This window comes from Anomaloglossus baeobatrachus, chromosome 5 (genome assembly GCF_048569485.1).
Source record: "Anomaloglossus baeobatrachus isolate aAnoBae1 chromosome 5, aAnoBae1.hap1, whole genome shotgun sequence".
Lineage (NCBI taxonomy): Eukaryota > Metazoa > Chordata > Amphibia > Anura > Aromobatidae > Anomaloglossus > Anomaloglossus baeobatrachus.
The window spans coordinates 35,977,768-35,996,143 of NC_134357.1; the positions used below are offsets into that span (position 1 = coordinate 35,977,768).

The following is an 18,376-nucleotide window of genomic DNA, read 5'->3' on the forward strand; positions in this document are numbered from 1 at the left end:
CATCACTGTGTGTATTATCCCTGTACTGTGACATCACTGTGTATTATCCCTGTACTGTGACATCACAGTGTGTATTATCCCTGTACTGTGACATCACTGTGTGTACTATCCCCGTAGTGTGACATCACTGTGTATTATCCGTGTACTGTCACATCACTGTGTAGTACCCCTGTACTGTGACATCACTGTGTGTATTACCCCTTTACTGTGACATCACTGTGTGTATTACCTCTGTACTATGACATCACTGTGTGTATTATCCCTGTACTGTGACATCACTGTGTGTATTATCCCTGTACTGTGACATCACTGTGTGTATTATCCCTGCACTGTGACATCACTGTGTGTATTATCCCTGTACTGTGACATCACTGTGTGTATTATCCTTGTACTGTGACATCCCAATGTTTATTATCCTTGTACTGTGACATCACTGTGTGTATTATCCCCGTAGTGTGATATCACTGTGTATTATCCCTTTACTGTGACATCACTGTGTGTATTATCCCTGTACTGTGTCATCACTGTGTATGTAATCCCTGTACTCTGACATCACTGTGTGTGTTATCCCTGTACTGTGACATCACTGTATGTATTGTCTCTGTATTGTCACATCACTGTGTGTATTATCTCTGTACTGTGACATTACAGTGTGTATTACCCCTGTACTGTGACATCGCTGTGTGTATTACCCCTGTACAGTGACATCTCTGTGTGTATTATCTTTGTACTGTGACATCACTGTGTGCATTATTTCTGTACTGTGACATCATTGTGTCTATTATCCCTGTACGGTGATTGCCCCTCGTCAGTGCAAAGTATGAGGTCTGATCTGGCTGTGTGAGAAGCTATAGTGGGGTCTAAGGGGAAAACTTGTAAATTGAGGTTCTCATCTGGTGTACATCCTAAGTCATATGAAAAGGCTTTGAACTTTCAGGATTGCTACTTCTAATAGGTGGCACTAGAGTTCATCTGCTTCCTCCCTCAAGAGAAAATTTGTACAGTACATGTAGGCATTCATTATTCCCCCAATGAACTGTAGCTAACATAAAAGCATGACACTCCACCATACCTGACTGTAGGCAGGACACACCTGTCTTTTCACTCCTCACCTGGTTGCCGCCACACATGCTTGACACCATCTGAACCAAATAAGTTTATCTTGGTCTCATCAGACCACAGTACATGGTTCCAGTAATCCATGTCCTTAGTCTACTTGTCTTTAGCAAACTGTTTGCAGCTTTCTTATGCATAATTGTTAAAAGAGGCTTCCTTCTGGGACGACAGCTATGCAGACCAATGTGATGCAGTGTGCGGCGTTATGGTCTGAACACTGACTGGTGGATGCCCCACCCCTGTAACCTCTACTGTGTGCAGTGTATAGTCTGAGTACTGACAGGCAGACCCCCCACCCCTGTATCCTTTGCAGCAATGCTGGCAGCACTTATACGTCTATTCTGAAAAGATGACCACTGGATATGATGCTGAGCACGTGCTCTCAACTTCCTTGGTCGACCATGGTGAGGCCTGTTCTGAGTGAATCCTGTCTTGTTATACCGCTGTATGGTCTTGGCCACCGTGCTGCAGCTCAGTGTCAGGGTGTTGGCAATCTTCTTATAGCCTCGGCCATCTTTATGTAGAGCAACAATTCTTTTTTTCAGCTCCTCAGAGAATTCTTTGCCATGAGGAGCCATGTTGAGCTTCCAGTGACCAGTATGAGAGGGTGTGTGAGAGATAACACCAAATGTAACACCCCTGCCTCCCAATCACACATGAGACCTTGTAACACTAATGAGTCACATGACACCGAGGAGGGAAAATGGCTAATAGGGCACAATTTGGCCATTTTCACTTAGGTGTGTACTCATGTTTGTTGCCTGCGGTTTAGATATTAATGTCTGTGTGACAAGTTATTTAGAGGACACCAAATTTACACTGTTATAGAAGCTGCACACTGACACTGTACATTGTATCACAGGGTCAGAGCTTCAGTTTTGTGTCATGAAAAGCGATAATAAAATATTTACACAAATGTGAGGGGTGTACTCACTTTCATGACATACTCTCTACATATGTACAAGCTAGTTGCTAAAATATTAGCAGAGGAAATAATATAGATTATTATGACTTGTGTTTTAGATTGAGAAGCAGCTATTTGAAGAGACCGTGAAGACCCTCAATATGTTCTACATGGAGGCTGAAAAAATCGGGGGCAGCTCTTACCTGGAGGGGTGCTTGGCCTGTGCCACAGCCTATTTTATCTTCCTCTGCATGGAGACACACTATGAGAAGGTACTTTGTATATTATGTTTTCTTCTAGGTTTATTAGTTGTCGTGGGATGAAGAGACTCCATTCACTGGTTCACAATGTAGCCTCCTCCCTGATGGCACAGAGAGACATCTGTAAATGTTAATTGGAGACTGTCACCCCAAAACTGTGCTTGCTCTGGGAAAGTATGCGCTGACATGTCGATTGAGGGGGTGGAATGGTTCTCTAGCCATTGGCCTCGCCAAAGTTTTTCTGACTAACCAAAGAAGTAGACAAATCCCTTGTAGGACTACCGTGTTTCCCCCAAAATAAGACGCTGTCTTATATGATTTTCCTCCCTGAAAAAATGTGGTAGGGCTTATTTTTCGGGTTAGGTCTTATTTTTAGGGAAACAACAAGTTATACCCACAAAAGAATGCTCACACTCCCCAGGTGAGTAGCACTTACCAGACACCGGACATCTGCGTTTGTGTCAGGTTCCCCTGTGATCCACAGCGGTTGATACCTCTGCTGGCCAAAATTAGTATCATTCACGCAGAGTTAAGGCCCCGTCACACTAATCAACATCACTAGCAACATCGCTGCTAACGAACAACTTTTGTGACGTTGCTAGCGATGTTGCTGTGTGTGACATCCAGCAACAACCCGGCCCCTGCTGTGAGGTCGCTGGTTGTTGCTGAATGTCCTGGGCCATTTTTTAGTTGTTGCTGTCCCGCTGTGAAGCACAGATCGCTGTGTGTGACAGCGAGACAGCAACAACTAAAAGTGCAGGCAGCAGGAGCCGGCTTCTGCGGAGGCTGGTAACCAATGTAAACATCGGGTAACCAAGAAGCCCTGTCCTTGGTTACCCGATATTTACCTTCGTTACCAGCCTCCGCCGCTCTCACTGTCAGTGCCGGCTCCTGCTCTGTGCACATGTAGCTGCAGGACACATCGGGTTAATTAACCCGATGTGTGCTGTAACTAGGAGAGCAGGGAGCCAGCGCTAAGCAGTGTGCGCTGCTCCCTGCTCTGTGCACATGTAGCTGCAGTACACATCGGGTAATTAACCCGATGTGTGCTGTAGCTAGGAGAGCAAGGAGCCAGCGCTAAGCGGTGTGCGCTGCTCCCTGCTCTGTGCACATGTAGCTGCAGTACACATCGGGTAATTAACCCGATGTGTGCTGTAGCTAGGAGAGCAAGGAGCCAGCGCTAAGCGGTGTGCGCTGCTCCCTGCTCTGTGCACATGTAGCTGCAGTACACATCGGGTAATTAACCCGATGTGTGCTGTAGCTAGGAGAGCAGGGAGCCAGCGCTAAGCGGTGTGCGCTGCTCCCTGCTCTGTGCACATTTAGCTGCAGCACACATCGGGTAATTAACCCGATGTGTGCTGTAACTAGGAGAGCAGGGAGCCAGCGCTCAGTGTGCGCTGCTCCCTGCTCTCTGCACGTGTAGCTGCGTGCGCTGGTAACCAAGGTAAATATCGGGTTGGTTACCCGATATTTACCTTAGTTACCAAGCGCAGCATCTTCCACGTGGCGCTGGGGGCTGGTCACTGGTTGCTGGTGAGCTCACCAGCAACTCGTGTAGCAACGCTCCAGCGATCCCTGCCAGGTCAGGTTGCTGGTGGGATCGCTGGAGCGTCGCAGTGTGACATCTCACCAGCAACCTCCTAGCAACTTACCAGCGATCCCTATCGTTGTTGGGATCGCTGGTAAGTTGTTTAGTGTGACGGTACCTTTAGTGAGAGCGGAGTGAGACTACAGTACGACAAGGCACCTGACAGCAACACAGATCTCTGTGTGAGAGCCCATCCGCAATTGGCACAGCTGTAGTTATTCAGGTCTGGTGAGATCAATTTGTTTGGGGGAAGAGGGGGGCCGGTCTGCTTTATTTTGGAGCTGTCTTTTCTTTTTTGGAGCTGTCTTCTTTCTTTTGGAGGTGTTTTGTTTATTGTGGGTGTGTCTTTCTTTTGGAGTCTGTCTTCTTTCTTTTGAGGTTGTCTTCTTTCTTTTGGGGTCTGTCTTTTCTCTTTTGGGGTTGTCTTCTTTCTTTTGGGGATGTCTTCTGTGTTTTGGGGATGTCTTATTTTTTTGGGGTGTTGTCTTCTTTCTTTTGCGGTTGTCTTCTTTCTTTTTGGGGTTGTCTTCTTTCTTTTGGGGCTGTCTTCTTTCTTTTGGGGATATCTTCTGTCTTTTGGGGATATCTTATTTTTTGGGGGGGCCGTCTTCTTTCTTTTGGGGTCTGTTTTCTTTATTTTTGGATTTGTCCTCTTTCTTTTGCGGTTGTCTTCTTTCTTTTGGGGTCTGTCTTCTCTATTTTGGGGTTGTCTCCTTTCTTTTGGGGATGTCTTCTGTCTTTTGGGGATATATTATTTTTTTGGGGGGCTGTCATCTTTCTTTTGGGGTCTATCTTCTCTCTTTTGGGGTTATCTTCTTTCTTTTTGGGATGTCTTATTTCTTTTGGTGGTGTCTTCTTTCTTTTGGGATGTCCTCTTTCTTTTGGGGTTGTGTTCTTTCCTGTGGGCTTGTCTTCTTTCTTTTGGGGTCTGTATTCTTTCTTTTGGGGTGTCTTCTTTCTTTTGCAGTTGTGTTCTTTCTTTTGAGGTCTGTCTTCTTTCTTTTGGGGTCTGTTTTCTTTCTTTTGGGGTGTCCTCTTTCTTTTGCGGTTGTCTTCTTTCTTTTGAGGTCTATCTTCTTTCTTTTGAGGTCTATCTTCTTTCTTTTGGGGTCTGTATTCTTTCTTTTGGGGTGTCTTCTTTCTTTTGCAGTTGTGTTCTTTCTTTTGAGGTCTGTCTTCTTTCTTTTGGGGTCTGTTTTCTTTCTTTTGGGGTGTCCTCTTTCTTTTGCGGTTGTCTTCTTTCTTTTGAGGTCTATCTTCTTTCTTTTGAGGTCTATCTTCTTTCTTTTGGGGTCTGTTTTCTTTCTTTTGGGGTTGTCTTCTTTCTTTTGGGGTTGTCTTCTTTCTTTTGGGGTTGTCTTCTTTCTTTTGGGGCTGTCTTCTTTCTTTTGGGGGAGTCTTCTTTCTTTAATGAAGTGTCCTGCTGTATCCTTTAACTTTTTAACTGCCCAGACAGTACATTTTTCAACCTCAACTAGGACGTATTTTTGGAGTAGAGCTTATATTTTAAGCATACTCCAAAAAGCCGAAAATTCTTGTTAGGGCTTATTTTCAGGGTAGTTCTTATTTTAAGGGAAATATATATATATATATATATATATATATATATATATATATATAGTATAAATTATCTAGAGCATTTTATTCCACAATGAGTACACTACATTTAGTGATTTTTTTTTATAACTCTCGCCCCTGATTGTTTACCCAAGGCATACTGTATGAAGTAGTATGAAGCTTGGGGGAAACCGGACCTTCTTATAGAGACCAGCTAAGTATGAAATTTATTTGCAATGCTTTGATGGAAAAATTTGAAAACTAGTTCCCTCCTGTCCTGAAAGGGAGTACGTGAATTACACTTTATCAAGCCTAGGTTCCTACATAACTAGAGATAATAGCCAAGTCAGACACCCATTTACAGACAGCAGCTACAGGACACTTGTCCCTCATCATGGCGAAGCAAGGTTTGTCTGGCTGACTGGGATGCATTTGATCCACCTGTAGAAGAAACACTGGTAATCCTTAAATCTAGCTAAATATTGATTCTTATTTGCAATGCACCAGTAGAAAAAAACTGCAAAATAGCTTTTTCCCAGAAGGAAGCAAAAATACCTATTACAGGTAACAACCCTGTAAGCAGGGGTGTCACTACAATAAGTGTAGGGGTTACAATCGCACCTGGGCCCTGGAGTTTATGGGGCTACAAAAGTCCCTTTTACCTTTATAAAAAGACCAATGCTAATAAAGACTTGTAAGAAAAGGGGACCCTGAGCTGTCCCTAATCGCAGAGTCACCCCTAATGGTGAAGATGCCTGAGTCACATACCTGGCTATACCCCAGAGCTAATCTGTACCCTGTACCCGCTCCAGGAAAGGAAGGGGCCGGAGTGTGATGGAAAAACAGATTTAAATAAGACAGGGAACAAACAAAACTCAGAGACACTGCAAACTCATAGGGATAAACAGTAAGAATCTAAGGAGAAAAGTAAGAGAAGGCAGCAACAAAAGGATAACAAGGGTTAATTGGGGATCACATTGGAGTTTTTGCATCGGGGCCCATGAGCTTCAAGATACAACACTGCCTGTGGGACTGCAGGATAGCAAGGGAAAGGGGGTTCCTATACTGTCCCTCATGCTACAGGCCCTAGGCTATCCCTGTTCTCATGGTTACCCCTAAAGGTGAGGATGCTTGAGTTCTGTGCCTGGCTATTCTTCTGGCCAGAGCTAATTTGTTTCCTACCCCCAGGAAAGGAAGGCGCAGGAGTGTGATGGAAACACAGATTTAGACAAACAGGGAAAAAACAAAACTCAGACACAATGCAAACTCACAGGAGCAAACAGTAAGAGACTAAGGATGAAAGCAAGAGAAGTCAGGCAGCAATAAAGAGACAGCAATGGTCAACATCACAAGCACTCACAGCAATAATGCACAACAACCACCAGTAAATCTGCATTAAACCACCTCCTCAGACCAGTATAGATAAACTATAGCTGGCATTAATGGAGGTGTCCAGCCAGCATATATAGGAAGGGAGAGAAAGTGACTGGCTCTCATACAGTGTATGACCAAAGTAGATTAGCTCTTGCTAGCCTGCCTGTGCCCTGCAGGTCTGTGGGTTGACGCCTGAGTCTCCCTGCACTGGGTGCAGACATCAGAGAAGTTAGCAGGCAGAGTACAAGAACCTGTAGTCTCCAATGCTGCAGCTATGACTGGTGGCGATGCCTGCAAAAACCTCCTTGTGATAGTAAGTCAATTCCAGATTGTACATTGACTTACAAGGCATAGTATCCACCTCCTTACACTAGAAATATAGTTTTCTTTCCTTCTAGGAGACAGCTACTGTGTAAGTAGAAGTATAGAAGACCGAAGAAGGAAGAAGATGCTTCTTACGTCTGTCTTTATGGTAGTAAACCCAAACCTCATTGTTAAGCTAAAACATTTAGCATGCCCTCAAAATAATTTTGTAGAAATTTGTGAATTCCACTTCCACCTTTCCTTAGACTTAAGGCCCCATTACATGCAACGACGTATCTAACGATATTTCGCCGGGGTCACGGATTCCGTGACGCACATCCGGCATCATTAGCGACGTCGTTGCGTGTGACACCAACGAACGGCCGTTAACGATCAAAAATACTCACCTTATCGTTGTTCGTTGACACGTCATTCATTTTCAAAAAATCGTTGATTGTTGCAGGACGGAGGTTGTTCATCGTTCCCGAGGCAGCACACATCGCTACGTGTGACACCTCGGGAACGATGAACTACAGCTTACCTGTGGCCGCTGCCAATGAGGAAGGAAGGAGGTGGGCGGGATGTTATGGCTGCTCATCTCTGCCCCTCCGCTTCTATTGGGCGGCCGCTTAGTGACGCCGCACGAACCGCCCCCTTAGAAAAGAGGCTGTTTGCCGGCAACAGCAGCGTCGCTAGGCAGGTAAGTTCGTGTGACGGCTCCTAACGATTTTGAGCGCCACAGGCAGCGATTTGCCCGTGACGCACAAATGACGGGGGCAGGTGGTTTCACCAGCGACATCGCTAGCGATATCGCTGCATGTAAAGCCCCCTTTAGATTATTCCACCTCAATTCGACTTTTACATTAAGATTTCCAACAGCCTAGATCTAGTTGACTAGAGATAAAGAGGATTAGCGCGTTCTCATGTTCTATCCATATCGATGTCCATGCACGCTGCCAACTTTCTTGGCTCAACGTTTTTCGGGGGTTTTTCTTTCGCTGACTCTTCTAAGCTGAAGTGAATTACAGGAGAGGAAGTTGTTGGTGGGAAATTGGGTCATATTTTGACTCTTTCCTGAAGGACGCTTGGCTTGTATAAAATAGGATTTGTATTTGCAAAGAGTCACCAAGTCTCCGTGCAACATTACCGCTTTGAACTCCATCCAAGATCGACACAACTAGACTTTTGAGAGCAGGATGGAGTCACACGTCAGACTGGGTATTTCACATTATTATCTGTCTATTTCTTGGTGAGCAGATTTAATCCTCTCTTCAAATGCTTGGGAAAGGTTGTTTCAACATGCAGCCACTCAGCGGGCTACGTTTTGTGGGGGGGGGGGGGATAATTGCCCAATCTCTTTATATCACACTGTCGATCTGGGCAGTTTTCCAAAGCAAACTCAACCTTTGTACATTGGAAATTAATTTCCCAGCAGATTCTATTCCCACTTCGGCCCCACTTGATACTGAGAACTGTTACCAGTTTTGATAAGGGAGCTTGGTCTTACAGCCCCTCCCTCATTAGCTTTGCTACCACTAGAATTGCTTTTATAGTATAAGGGTAGGCCTTGTATTCTGAGTGACATATTATAATCCTGCATTTGTTACACACATATTATGTTTAGTTCTCCTAATTGCGTCACATCTTAATTTTACAAAATTAGCCAAATATTGTGGCACTACTGCATATAATACTTTGGGTATTTGTTACGCCCGGGTAGTGGATCCTCCGTGCACCGGACTCCCCCAGTGAAGCAACTCAGAGCTAACCCCTATACAGGGACTGTTCGGTCACCCCACCAGAGGGCCTGGATGCACGGTTGCGATAGAAGAGCAGAGTCCAACCGGTAGAGGAGGTAGAGGTTGCCGGGTAAAGCCGAAGTCAGGAGATGGGTTCAGACTGGAGCAGATGGTAGTGTCACAGCAGACAATCCCCAGAGGACCACTCGGACAGGTTGCGATCAGGACCCGGTATGCTTGACAGGACAGTCCCCGCAAAACCTCTTGGACAGGTTGTCAGCAGGTCCAGGTGTAGCTTTGGTAATACTGGTTCCCGCAGGACCTCTCGGACAGGTTGTAGACAGGACCAGGTGTAGCTTTGGTAAGACTGGTCTGTGGAAGACACAATGTTAGCACGAGATACAGCAAGAGGGACCTGGACTCCTAGCTAGAGAACTTGTAGAACAGGCGACGCCCTCAAGGCAGGAAGCTCCTTAAATACTCTAGTCATGATTTAGGCAATATCCTGTTTCAGGAGTGCTGGCCCTTTAAGAGGAGGTCAATGACCACGCGCGCGCCCTAATGCGCATGTGCGTTGCCCGAGGCCATAGCAGGGAGCGGTGTCGAGGAAGCAGGGGAGCCAGGCAAGGTGTCCAGGGTCGCAGGGGAGCGCCGGGAGCAGGAGACCGGGAGCCTGGAGGGTGCCGAGGAGGACGTGTGGCTGAGGGCAGGTGATCCGGGGACCGGAGCGGTGTGTGAGGAACGGCGTCGGGACCCGGGGAGCGTGACAGTATTGTAATATGTTTGTTATATTTTATATTTGAGCCCCTCCCTCATTAGCTTTGCTACCACTACAGTTGGTTTCATAATATAAGGGTAGGCATTGTATTCTGGGTGACATATTAAAATCCTGCAATTGTTACACACATATTATGTTTAGTTCTCCTAATTGTATCACATATTAATTGCACTAAATTAGCCCAAATATTATGGTACTACTGCATATAATACTTTGGTTATTGTATACAGTATGTGTGTTATATTTTATATTTGAGCCCCCACCCCTCATTAGCTTTGCTACCACTAGAATTGATTTTATAGTATAAGGGAAGGCCTTGTATTCTGGGTGACATATTATAATCCTGCAATTGTTACACACATAGGATGTTTAGTTTTCCTAATTGCATCATATCTTAATTTTACAAAATCAGCCCAAATATTGTGGTACTATTTTCTATAATACTTTGGGTATTTTATATTTTGTTATATTTTATATCTGTATGTATATACTGTGTGTATATATATGTCTGTATACAGGTGTATCTTTGTTATGTCCTGATCAGGGGCATCGTATACCTTTAGCTCCTGGGGTCCAATGCGAATCCGATTAATGGTCCTACTTATTATAATGCATGTATAAATCCACCGCATTCATCTTAACACAAGCCATGGAGGTCCTGCATGCCTAATAAGAGGGCATCTGGAAAGTGTCTTGACGGTGAAAGTGTGACTATTTCAGCGAATATACCTCCCTTATTCTTAGTGATGGGTGAGCACTGAAATTCTCAGGTGCTGGGTCCTCGAGTCAAGCTGGTCAGACGCTCTGAAAGTGCTCAACGCGAGTAATGAGCATAGTGGAAGTCAATGATTGGGCAGTTCTGCTTTCCGTCCTGCCATAAACATAGCATTTCTGAGGGGAGGGAATTTTTTATTATTTCCTTTAACACACTACATCCGAAAACGTTGTTTTAACCCCAGTGGGACCCATTCAGAGACTGCGAAAGGTTCCCCTGGGGTGCCGGCTCACATCATCCAGTGAAACAAGCCTGTGATTTGTGTTCGATGTTTCATGGATGAAACCTCTGAGTACCCGTGGTACTCGGCAAGTACCCGAGCACCCCAATGCTTGATCTAGTACCGAACACTGGTAGGCATGCTCACTAAACACTTCTTATTATGTATTTAGACACTTTTCTGTGCCTTGTTTGACAAGGAGTATGACTTGAGGAGAAACACTGTAGGCCACCACTTTTTGGCACAAACCAAAACAACCAATATGTAATGTAAAGCCCCAACCCTAGTCCTGTCTGAAGAGCTGGTTTTCGGAGAGGTGTCCTTGCAAATGCATAGCCAAGATTTTTTTCAACCCTTAAAAGTTTCTTTGAAATGTGCCTTCTTCTTAGGGTTCGGTTCCACTTGCGTTTTGCACGGGTGAGTGCAATACGACAAAACATCGGATTGCTCTCACTTTAGTGCAAAACTATGCGGCAGCGTCCATCTGCGGTTGATTTCTCATGCCACAGCCTCATGCGGAATGAATCGCAGCACGCTGCGTTTGGCAGAGAGTCTCAGCTGACACGAACCCCCATATAAGTCTATGGGAGCGTGTGAAACATCGAACTGCACTCGGATGTAATGCGACCACAGTGCGATGTACGCAGAGATAGGCAGCGGAGGAGATGGGGAGAAAGTGCTCCCTCCCTCTTCTCCGCACCTGTGATGCGATTGCAAGATCAGATCACAGTCGTATGATCCTCAGCTGACGCACGCAGCAGAGGGTCATTAGCCAATCACTTCCGATACTCTTGCATCAGCTATGCGCAAGTGTAACCGAGACCTTACCTTTAGAATTTGGCAAGGTTTCTGCCTCACCGTTACGAGGGTTCCACCATTGCTTTCTGTTGTCATTGTACATCAATAATATATCTGCAAATTCTACGTAACCACAATCAGATAATAACTGGCCAAATGCAGTGGCATCACTTATAGCCAGGAGTAATGCCGGCGTCACACGGTACGATATATCAGGCGATATGTATTCGGGGTCACGCTGTTAGTGACGCACATCCGGCATCGTTAGAGATGTTGTACCGTGTGACACCACTGAACGACTGTAAACGAGCAAAAATACTCCCCTTATCGTTGCTCGTTGACACGTCGCTCATTTTCAAAATGTCATTCCTCCTTCTGTGCTCCGGTTGTTTATCGTTCCCGAGGCAGCACACATCGCTCCATGTGACACCCCGGGAACGACGAACACAGCTTACCTGCGGCCGCCGGCAATGCGGAAGGAAGGAGGTGGGCGGGATGTTATATCCTGCTCATCTCCGCCCCTCCGCTTCTATTGGCCGGCCGCTGTGTGACGTCGCTGTGACGCCGAACGTCCCTTCCCCTTCAGGAAGAGGATGTTCGTCGCCCACAGCGAGGTCGTTCAGCAGGTAAGTGCGTGTGACGGGGGAAAACGACTTTGTGCGCCACGGGCAACTAATTGCCCGTGACGCACAAACGAGGGAGGCGGGTACGATCGCTCGTGCAATCGCACGATAGATCGTAGCGTGTGACTCCGGCATAAGACATTTTAACTCTCGGCCCATTGGAAAGCAATTTTTAGGTGTCTTAAAATCCATTTAGAAGTCTACTGTACTTTTCTAAATGTACTGTAAATTTTTTTTCTTACTCTCTTTTCAAAAATGTACTGATGCAATCGTCAGGAAAGGTCTAAAACCTGGTACAAAATCCCATCCGCATTTTTGGCCATTTTTTAATGTACATTTTTTTTTTTTGCATCATTTTTACATTTCTTAATTGGCACAATGCGCTCATCTGAAGACTGAGCTCCCAGAAACAACTCGAATGGCTCTTTACAGTGAAGTGCACTGGAAACATCCGAATCTGGACAGGTTCCCAGATCTCGAAAACAAAGAAAGATGTTGATAATGGTTAACTAAATAGGTAGAATTGCAGCAGGAAGGGAGGGGTCTCCAGGACCTTCCCAATGTCTTCAGACCCCATTGCTGCTAAACTTTATACAATGTAAGGACAATACATGACCGGACTGGAAATGCTTGGCCTTTATGTTAGCTCCGTGGGTGGCTATTGCTCAGTAAGATAGTGTCACATCCCCCAGGTAACCTACAGGATCGGCCATTCAGGGTCTCATTGTGATGCTTTCCCCATCCATTGTCTTAAATACTGAACCTTACATTGTTTGACTAATCTCTGCTTTAATATTGAAGGTGTTGAAGAAAATCTCCAAATACATCCAAGAGCAGAATGAAAAGATATATGCTCCCAGGGGCCTCCTAATTACTGACCCGGTAGAGCGGGGAATGCGCGTTGTATCCTTTGCACAGTAAATCTGCTATCGTGCTCTTTGTTCGGTAAGTCCTCTAATTCTAAGCTCTTATTACTAATACCCCTACAATATATTGAAGAAAACATCATTGGGATTTCAAAAGTAGGAAAAAAAATACTCTTGTATGATGTTAAATATGTAGTTTATTAGATATTAAACTCAATAAATGGTGGAATTTCACCAAGCATCGAACACCAAAAGGAAACGTGGGCACCACCGGATGGGCGCTACATGGGTCAGGATCCAGAAAAAGCAAAGTGCACGTGAACCTACTGTCAGGATTGTACACTTCTGGGGTATACAGTCCAACAGTGGCCACAGTCTGGATAGATGCCTACCTAGGTATCAGTCCACCATATAAACACTGTCACGCCTGTCTCTCTGCATTATGAGACTAGTGACAGATTCAGGACGAGAGTGATTTTCCATTCTTGACTTTCAATATGAAACGTGTGTCCTTTCTTTTGGCAGTTGTAGGGTTAATGTCAGTATTCCTGGCCAGCAAGCAGGCTAATTACCAGCTGTGGTGTTTCCCATATGGGACCACTCCCAGTCACTTTATATACCCTCTGCTGCCCGGTTATTCTCTTTGCCATTTGGATGCTGGTCCTGGAGGTGCAATGAGCTGCTTAATACCCTCTGTTGAAGTTTCTGTGGTGGCTGCTGTCTGTTGTAGTGTTTCCCCCCTGTCTGTCTTCCTTCCCTGGTGTGTTGTTTCAGTGCAGCGGTAAGGCTAGTATCCTTCACATGTCCACTCACTAGCCAGGACTATTGTATAGTCTTTTCAGGGCTTCAGGCTCCGGCTCGGTGACAGGTGAGGAGCACCTGAGAGCAGCAGGTAAGTGGAGGAGGTGTCCACCCTCCCTCTCCCCCCTGTCTGTCTTCCTTCCCCGGTGTGTTGTTTCAGTGCAGCGGTGAGGCTAGTATCCTTCACATGTCCACTCACTAGCCAGGACTATTGTATAGTCTTTTCAGGGCTTCAGGCTCCGGCTCGGTGACAGGTGAGGAGCACCTGAGAGCAGCAGGTAAGTGGAGGAGGTGTCCACCCTCCCTCTCACTAGTCCTAGGGTGCTCCGTTGTTAAAGTGTCCTGGTCTAAGTGTTTGACCTTTGTAAGAGGATAGGTGCTATGTATATATCAGCCCCTAGTGTCATCCACACAGTGTATATATATATATATATATATATATATATATATATATGGAACCAGAGTAGCGCACCCTCGCGCTGTGCCATTCTTGAAGGGTAGAAAAGGGGTCATGCCATGCCAAATTCATTAGGAGGCGCACACCCCTTAATGAATTCAGCACTTCTTTTGAGTGGGGTGCGCCTCGGCGTGCCGTACCAGAAATGACTAACTGTGTGTTAGGTTGAAACACCGAATCTATGTAGTGTAGGGAGACCATATGAAGATGATCATGGGTGGGATCTAGAGGCCTGTAGAGCACTGACTACCTTAGCTTTCTATGGAAATGTAATCAGGTTCTTTGAAGCTCCTGAAATTTCCAAATAGTCTGGAAGTGGAAGGCCGAAGTTCAGAACTCTGAAGAATAAAAAAAATAGACACTTGTATGTTGCTGAATTTCCAAAGAAAGTGGAAAAATTAAAATAGAAAATGAATGGAAGTCGAACACGCTCACTTCCGCTCCATTCAAGATGGGGCTTTGGGACGGGCGGAACCCCTGCAATCATAGATAGGGGTAAATTTTAATTCAAGGACTAACCTTTTTACACATTCTATAGTGTACAATTTGTATCTTGACTTGCTATACAGATTATAGAAGTGTCACGGACTTTCCTCGGTTGCAGGCTGTGGTGATTGGTTCTGAGTCTGAGTCTCACTTTGTTTTATGGGACTCAGCTTATTAAATGGATTCCCTTCCCTTTGGGGAGGAAAGGGTTAATGCCAGGTTTCATTTCAACAGCTTCTGACTGCTGGTCAGGTGATTCTGGTTCGGACCATGCCCAGGTCCTATATATACCCTCAACTTCCACCAGAGGGTGCCAGTTATTTCCTGTCATTTGGAAGCTGAGCCTGGAGGTGGAAGGAGCTGTTGTTTCTCTCTCTTAGTTGTGCTTTTAGCTGCAGCATTTGTTTTTGCTGCAGCATTTTCAGGTGTGTTAGTTTAGGTTTGGAAGTTACTCAGTAGACTGTTTATTCCCCCCTTTTTATGTTGTTTTTCCTCCTGCACTTTTAGGGGCTCCTTTGTGTGTGGTTGCCATTTGTAGGCGTTATCGTACTTGTTACCAGTGTTTCTCTATTTTTGTTGGTGGGGATTAGTTTCCTGTTCATGCCCATTCCTCGTGGGTGGTGGGTTGTGGAAGGGGGGTCATAACATCAGGGACAGGAACAGGAGATGGGGTCTAGGTTGGAGGCTCGAATCTAACTACCATTAAGGGTACATCTGGGTGTTAAAGTGAACACAGGAGCCCCAGCCTTAGGGCCAGTACAGACTTCCGTGGGTTCACCTACAATACACATGACAAGAAACTTAGTGAAAATCACAAACCGCCTTACATTACATTGAACATGTACGCTGTTACCCACCTTTAGATTGAGCCTAAGGCCGCAATACATGTCAGGTGTCTGTTGGCCAATCATTCAGCTGACTCTTCCAAACAGGAGCTCTCATTCGGCCCACGCTCCTGTGTTCTCCGAGTAATCCGCCAACTGACACGTCAACTAATGGCTTATCTCAGGGAGAAGAATGTGATTGGCAGTCCAAAATCAGACATATGCAATCGACATCTCTCTTGATCATCAGTCGGTCAGCGCCCCCATACACAGAGTATCAGCTGATCCTGTAGATATTGGCCTAAAGTGGTATTTAATGGAGTTGACCCATGAAAAAGATTTATGACCCATCTATAGGACAGGTGACAAATACATAGCCATTGGGTGCTCTCCTAAATGATAGTAGTGAACATGTATGGCCACCAGGCCATGCCAACAGGTGGACTATCGGCTGAACATGTCGATATTGGTCTTAAATCGTATTTAGTTGGGTTGACTCATGAAAAACATTTCTGACTCAACTACAGGATAGATGACCAATACATATAGTCATTGGGGGGTCTCTCATGAATGATAGTAGTGAACATGTATGGCCACCACACCATGCAAACAGGTGGACTATAGGCTGAACTTGTCGATATTGGCCTTAAGTGGTATTTAGTTGGGTTGACCCATGAAAAACATTTATGACCCATCTACAGGACAGGTGACCAATACATAGTCATTGGGGGGTCTCTAATGAATGATAGTAGTGAACATGTATAGTCACCACACCATGTAAACAGGTGATCTCGTGACTTTATGTGCTCTCCCCATTGAAAACATATGAACGTTCCCCCGAGACTAAAGGATACTTTACACGCTGCGATATCGGTCCCGATATCGCTAGCGTGGGTACCCGCCCCCATCTGTTGTGCGACACGGGCAAATCGCTGCCCGTGCCGCACAACATCGCGCAGGCCCGTCACACATACTTACCTGCCCGGCGACGTCGCTGTGACCGGCGAACCGCCTCCTTTCTAAGGGGGGCGGTTCGTGCGGCGTCACAGCGACGTCACTGAGCGGCCGCCCAATAGAAGCGGAGGGGCGGAGATGAGTGGCCGGAACATCCTGCCCACCTCCTTCCTTCCTCATAGTGGCCGGGAGGCAGGTAAGGAGAGGTTCCTCGTTCCTGCGGCATCACACATAGCGATGTGTGCTGCCGCAGGAACGAGGAACAACCTCATTACTGCTGCAGTAACGATAATCGAGAATGGACCCCCATGTCACCGTTGAGCGATTTTGCACGTTTTTGCAATGATGCAAAATCGCTCATCGGTGTCACACACAGCAACGTCGCTAATGCGGCCGGATGTGTGTCACAAATTCCGTGACCCCAACGACTCCGCATTAGCGATGTCGTAGCGTGTAAAGCCCCCTTAAGAATCATGTGCATGGTGGATTCAGGAGAGAATGACCAGCTTTAGTGGAGACCAAGGGTTAAACATAATATTAAAATGCTTCCGTTATGAGGACGTTCAGGGGTATTCTTGGGTAAATGCTCCTTAATAACATGATCTCTCCTTAATTCTGTTTACTCCAATGTTCTAATTCCTAATAAAACTGAGATAATGAACCCCGATAAGCCGGCGCTGCGCTCAGCCCTCCGTAGCTCCTAGGCCCTCTCCTAATTGATGCATGAACTTGCAGTGAACTTTTATTGCTTTTCGGTTGCTATTTGTTGTTCCGTTTCCATCTCGTACTTGGAAGCCCATGTGAAAATTCAATATCTCTCTATTGTTTCAATTACAAACAGGTCTGGAGGATGAATGTGTAATCTCAGCACATGTTTATCAGCCCTTACTCATGGCTCTCTGCATAAGGCACGCTTTCCAAAGTAATCATTTTATACATATTTCTTCCAATCTCTTTAATATTCCGCATGTTATTTTGTACCTTGAACAATGGAAATTGTTCAGTGGCTTCTTTCCAAATGGTAAGAATCACATTAATAATGGTACTTTCTACAGAAGGGATGAGAAGGAGTAGCTATAGGGGTGCAGAGGTACCTTAGCCACAGGGGTTATGGTGCCGAAAGGGCCTAAATGCCATTTTGTCACCTAACAAGACACAAGTAGGAACAATGTCACAAGGTAGGTGGGGACCTGTTGCAGAGTTTACACTGGGGCCCAGGACCTACGTCTTTTGCCTTTGCATACTCGCCAACAGCTCCGATATTGCCTGGACAATTCCCCAAACCGAACTGCGGTAGACAGAGGGTTTATACTAAACTACTCAAAAGTGAATGATGTGCAGCGATGATCAAATTGAGTCTAGCGGCCAAGTCGGTAGTCCAAGGCTGGTAGATGGGAGTAATGCAAACGCCTCCTACCTGCCAGCATCACTTGGTTTCTCTTAATTAGCCTGTCTAATCAAAAGAGGAACCGCACATACCGCAGGGAGTAGGCGGTTTGACAGAATCCCGCCAAGCGGCTACAGAATATATTATACTAGAAATAGGCCCGATCCTATCGCATCGGAAATGCGGTGAAATGAACATCTGTCTATGCTTAGTGGTGCTGACAGGAACAGTGGACATGTGCCACACTGCGCTTTCCAATATATCTGTTGTATGTCATCCCTCCGCATTTGTGTATTGTATGTGTTGTGTCATTTGACCTCTTTCACCCCTGTGCACTGTCTCTTCCTTGTTGTGTGCTGTATATTGGTATCTGGTGTTGTGTTTCTTGAGCTGTGTTCACTATGTGGTGTCTCCCCTGTGTGCTGTGTGTTTACACTATATGGTCTCTTGTGAGCTGTTGTGACTATAATTGGAGGTGGTACATTGTTTTGTGCAGTTTGATATGTGTGTGATTGTGCTGCACGCCGTCCTCCCCTGCATCCGGCGGACTCACACATCAGAACGCA

At 45.7% G+C, this 18,376-nt stretch overlaps 1 protein-coding gene across 5 annotated transcripts in view; it reads left to right on the top strand.

Moving 5' to 3' along the window:
- The window catches only part of GOLGA7B (golgin A7 family member B), a 377,547-nt gene that overhangs the window by 353,871 nt on the left and 5,300 nt on the right, over positions 1-18,376 (top strand). For all 5 annotated transcript variants that reach the window (XM_075348404.1, XM_075348405.1, XM_075348403.1 and 2 more), the window contains 2 exons: positions 2,140-2,292; positions 12,837-12,938. In XM_075348404.1, the coding sequence (XP_075204519.1) occupies positions 2,140-2,292; positions 12,837-12,938 (255 nt within the window). The remainder of the gene's footprint in view (positions 1-2,139; positions 2,293-12,836; positions 12,939-18,376) is intronic.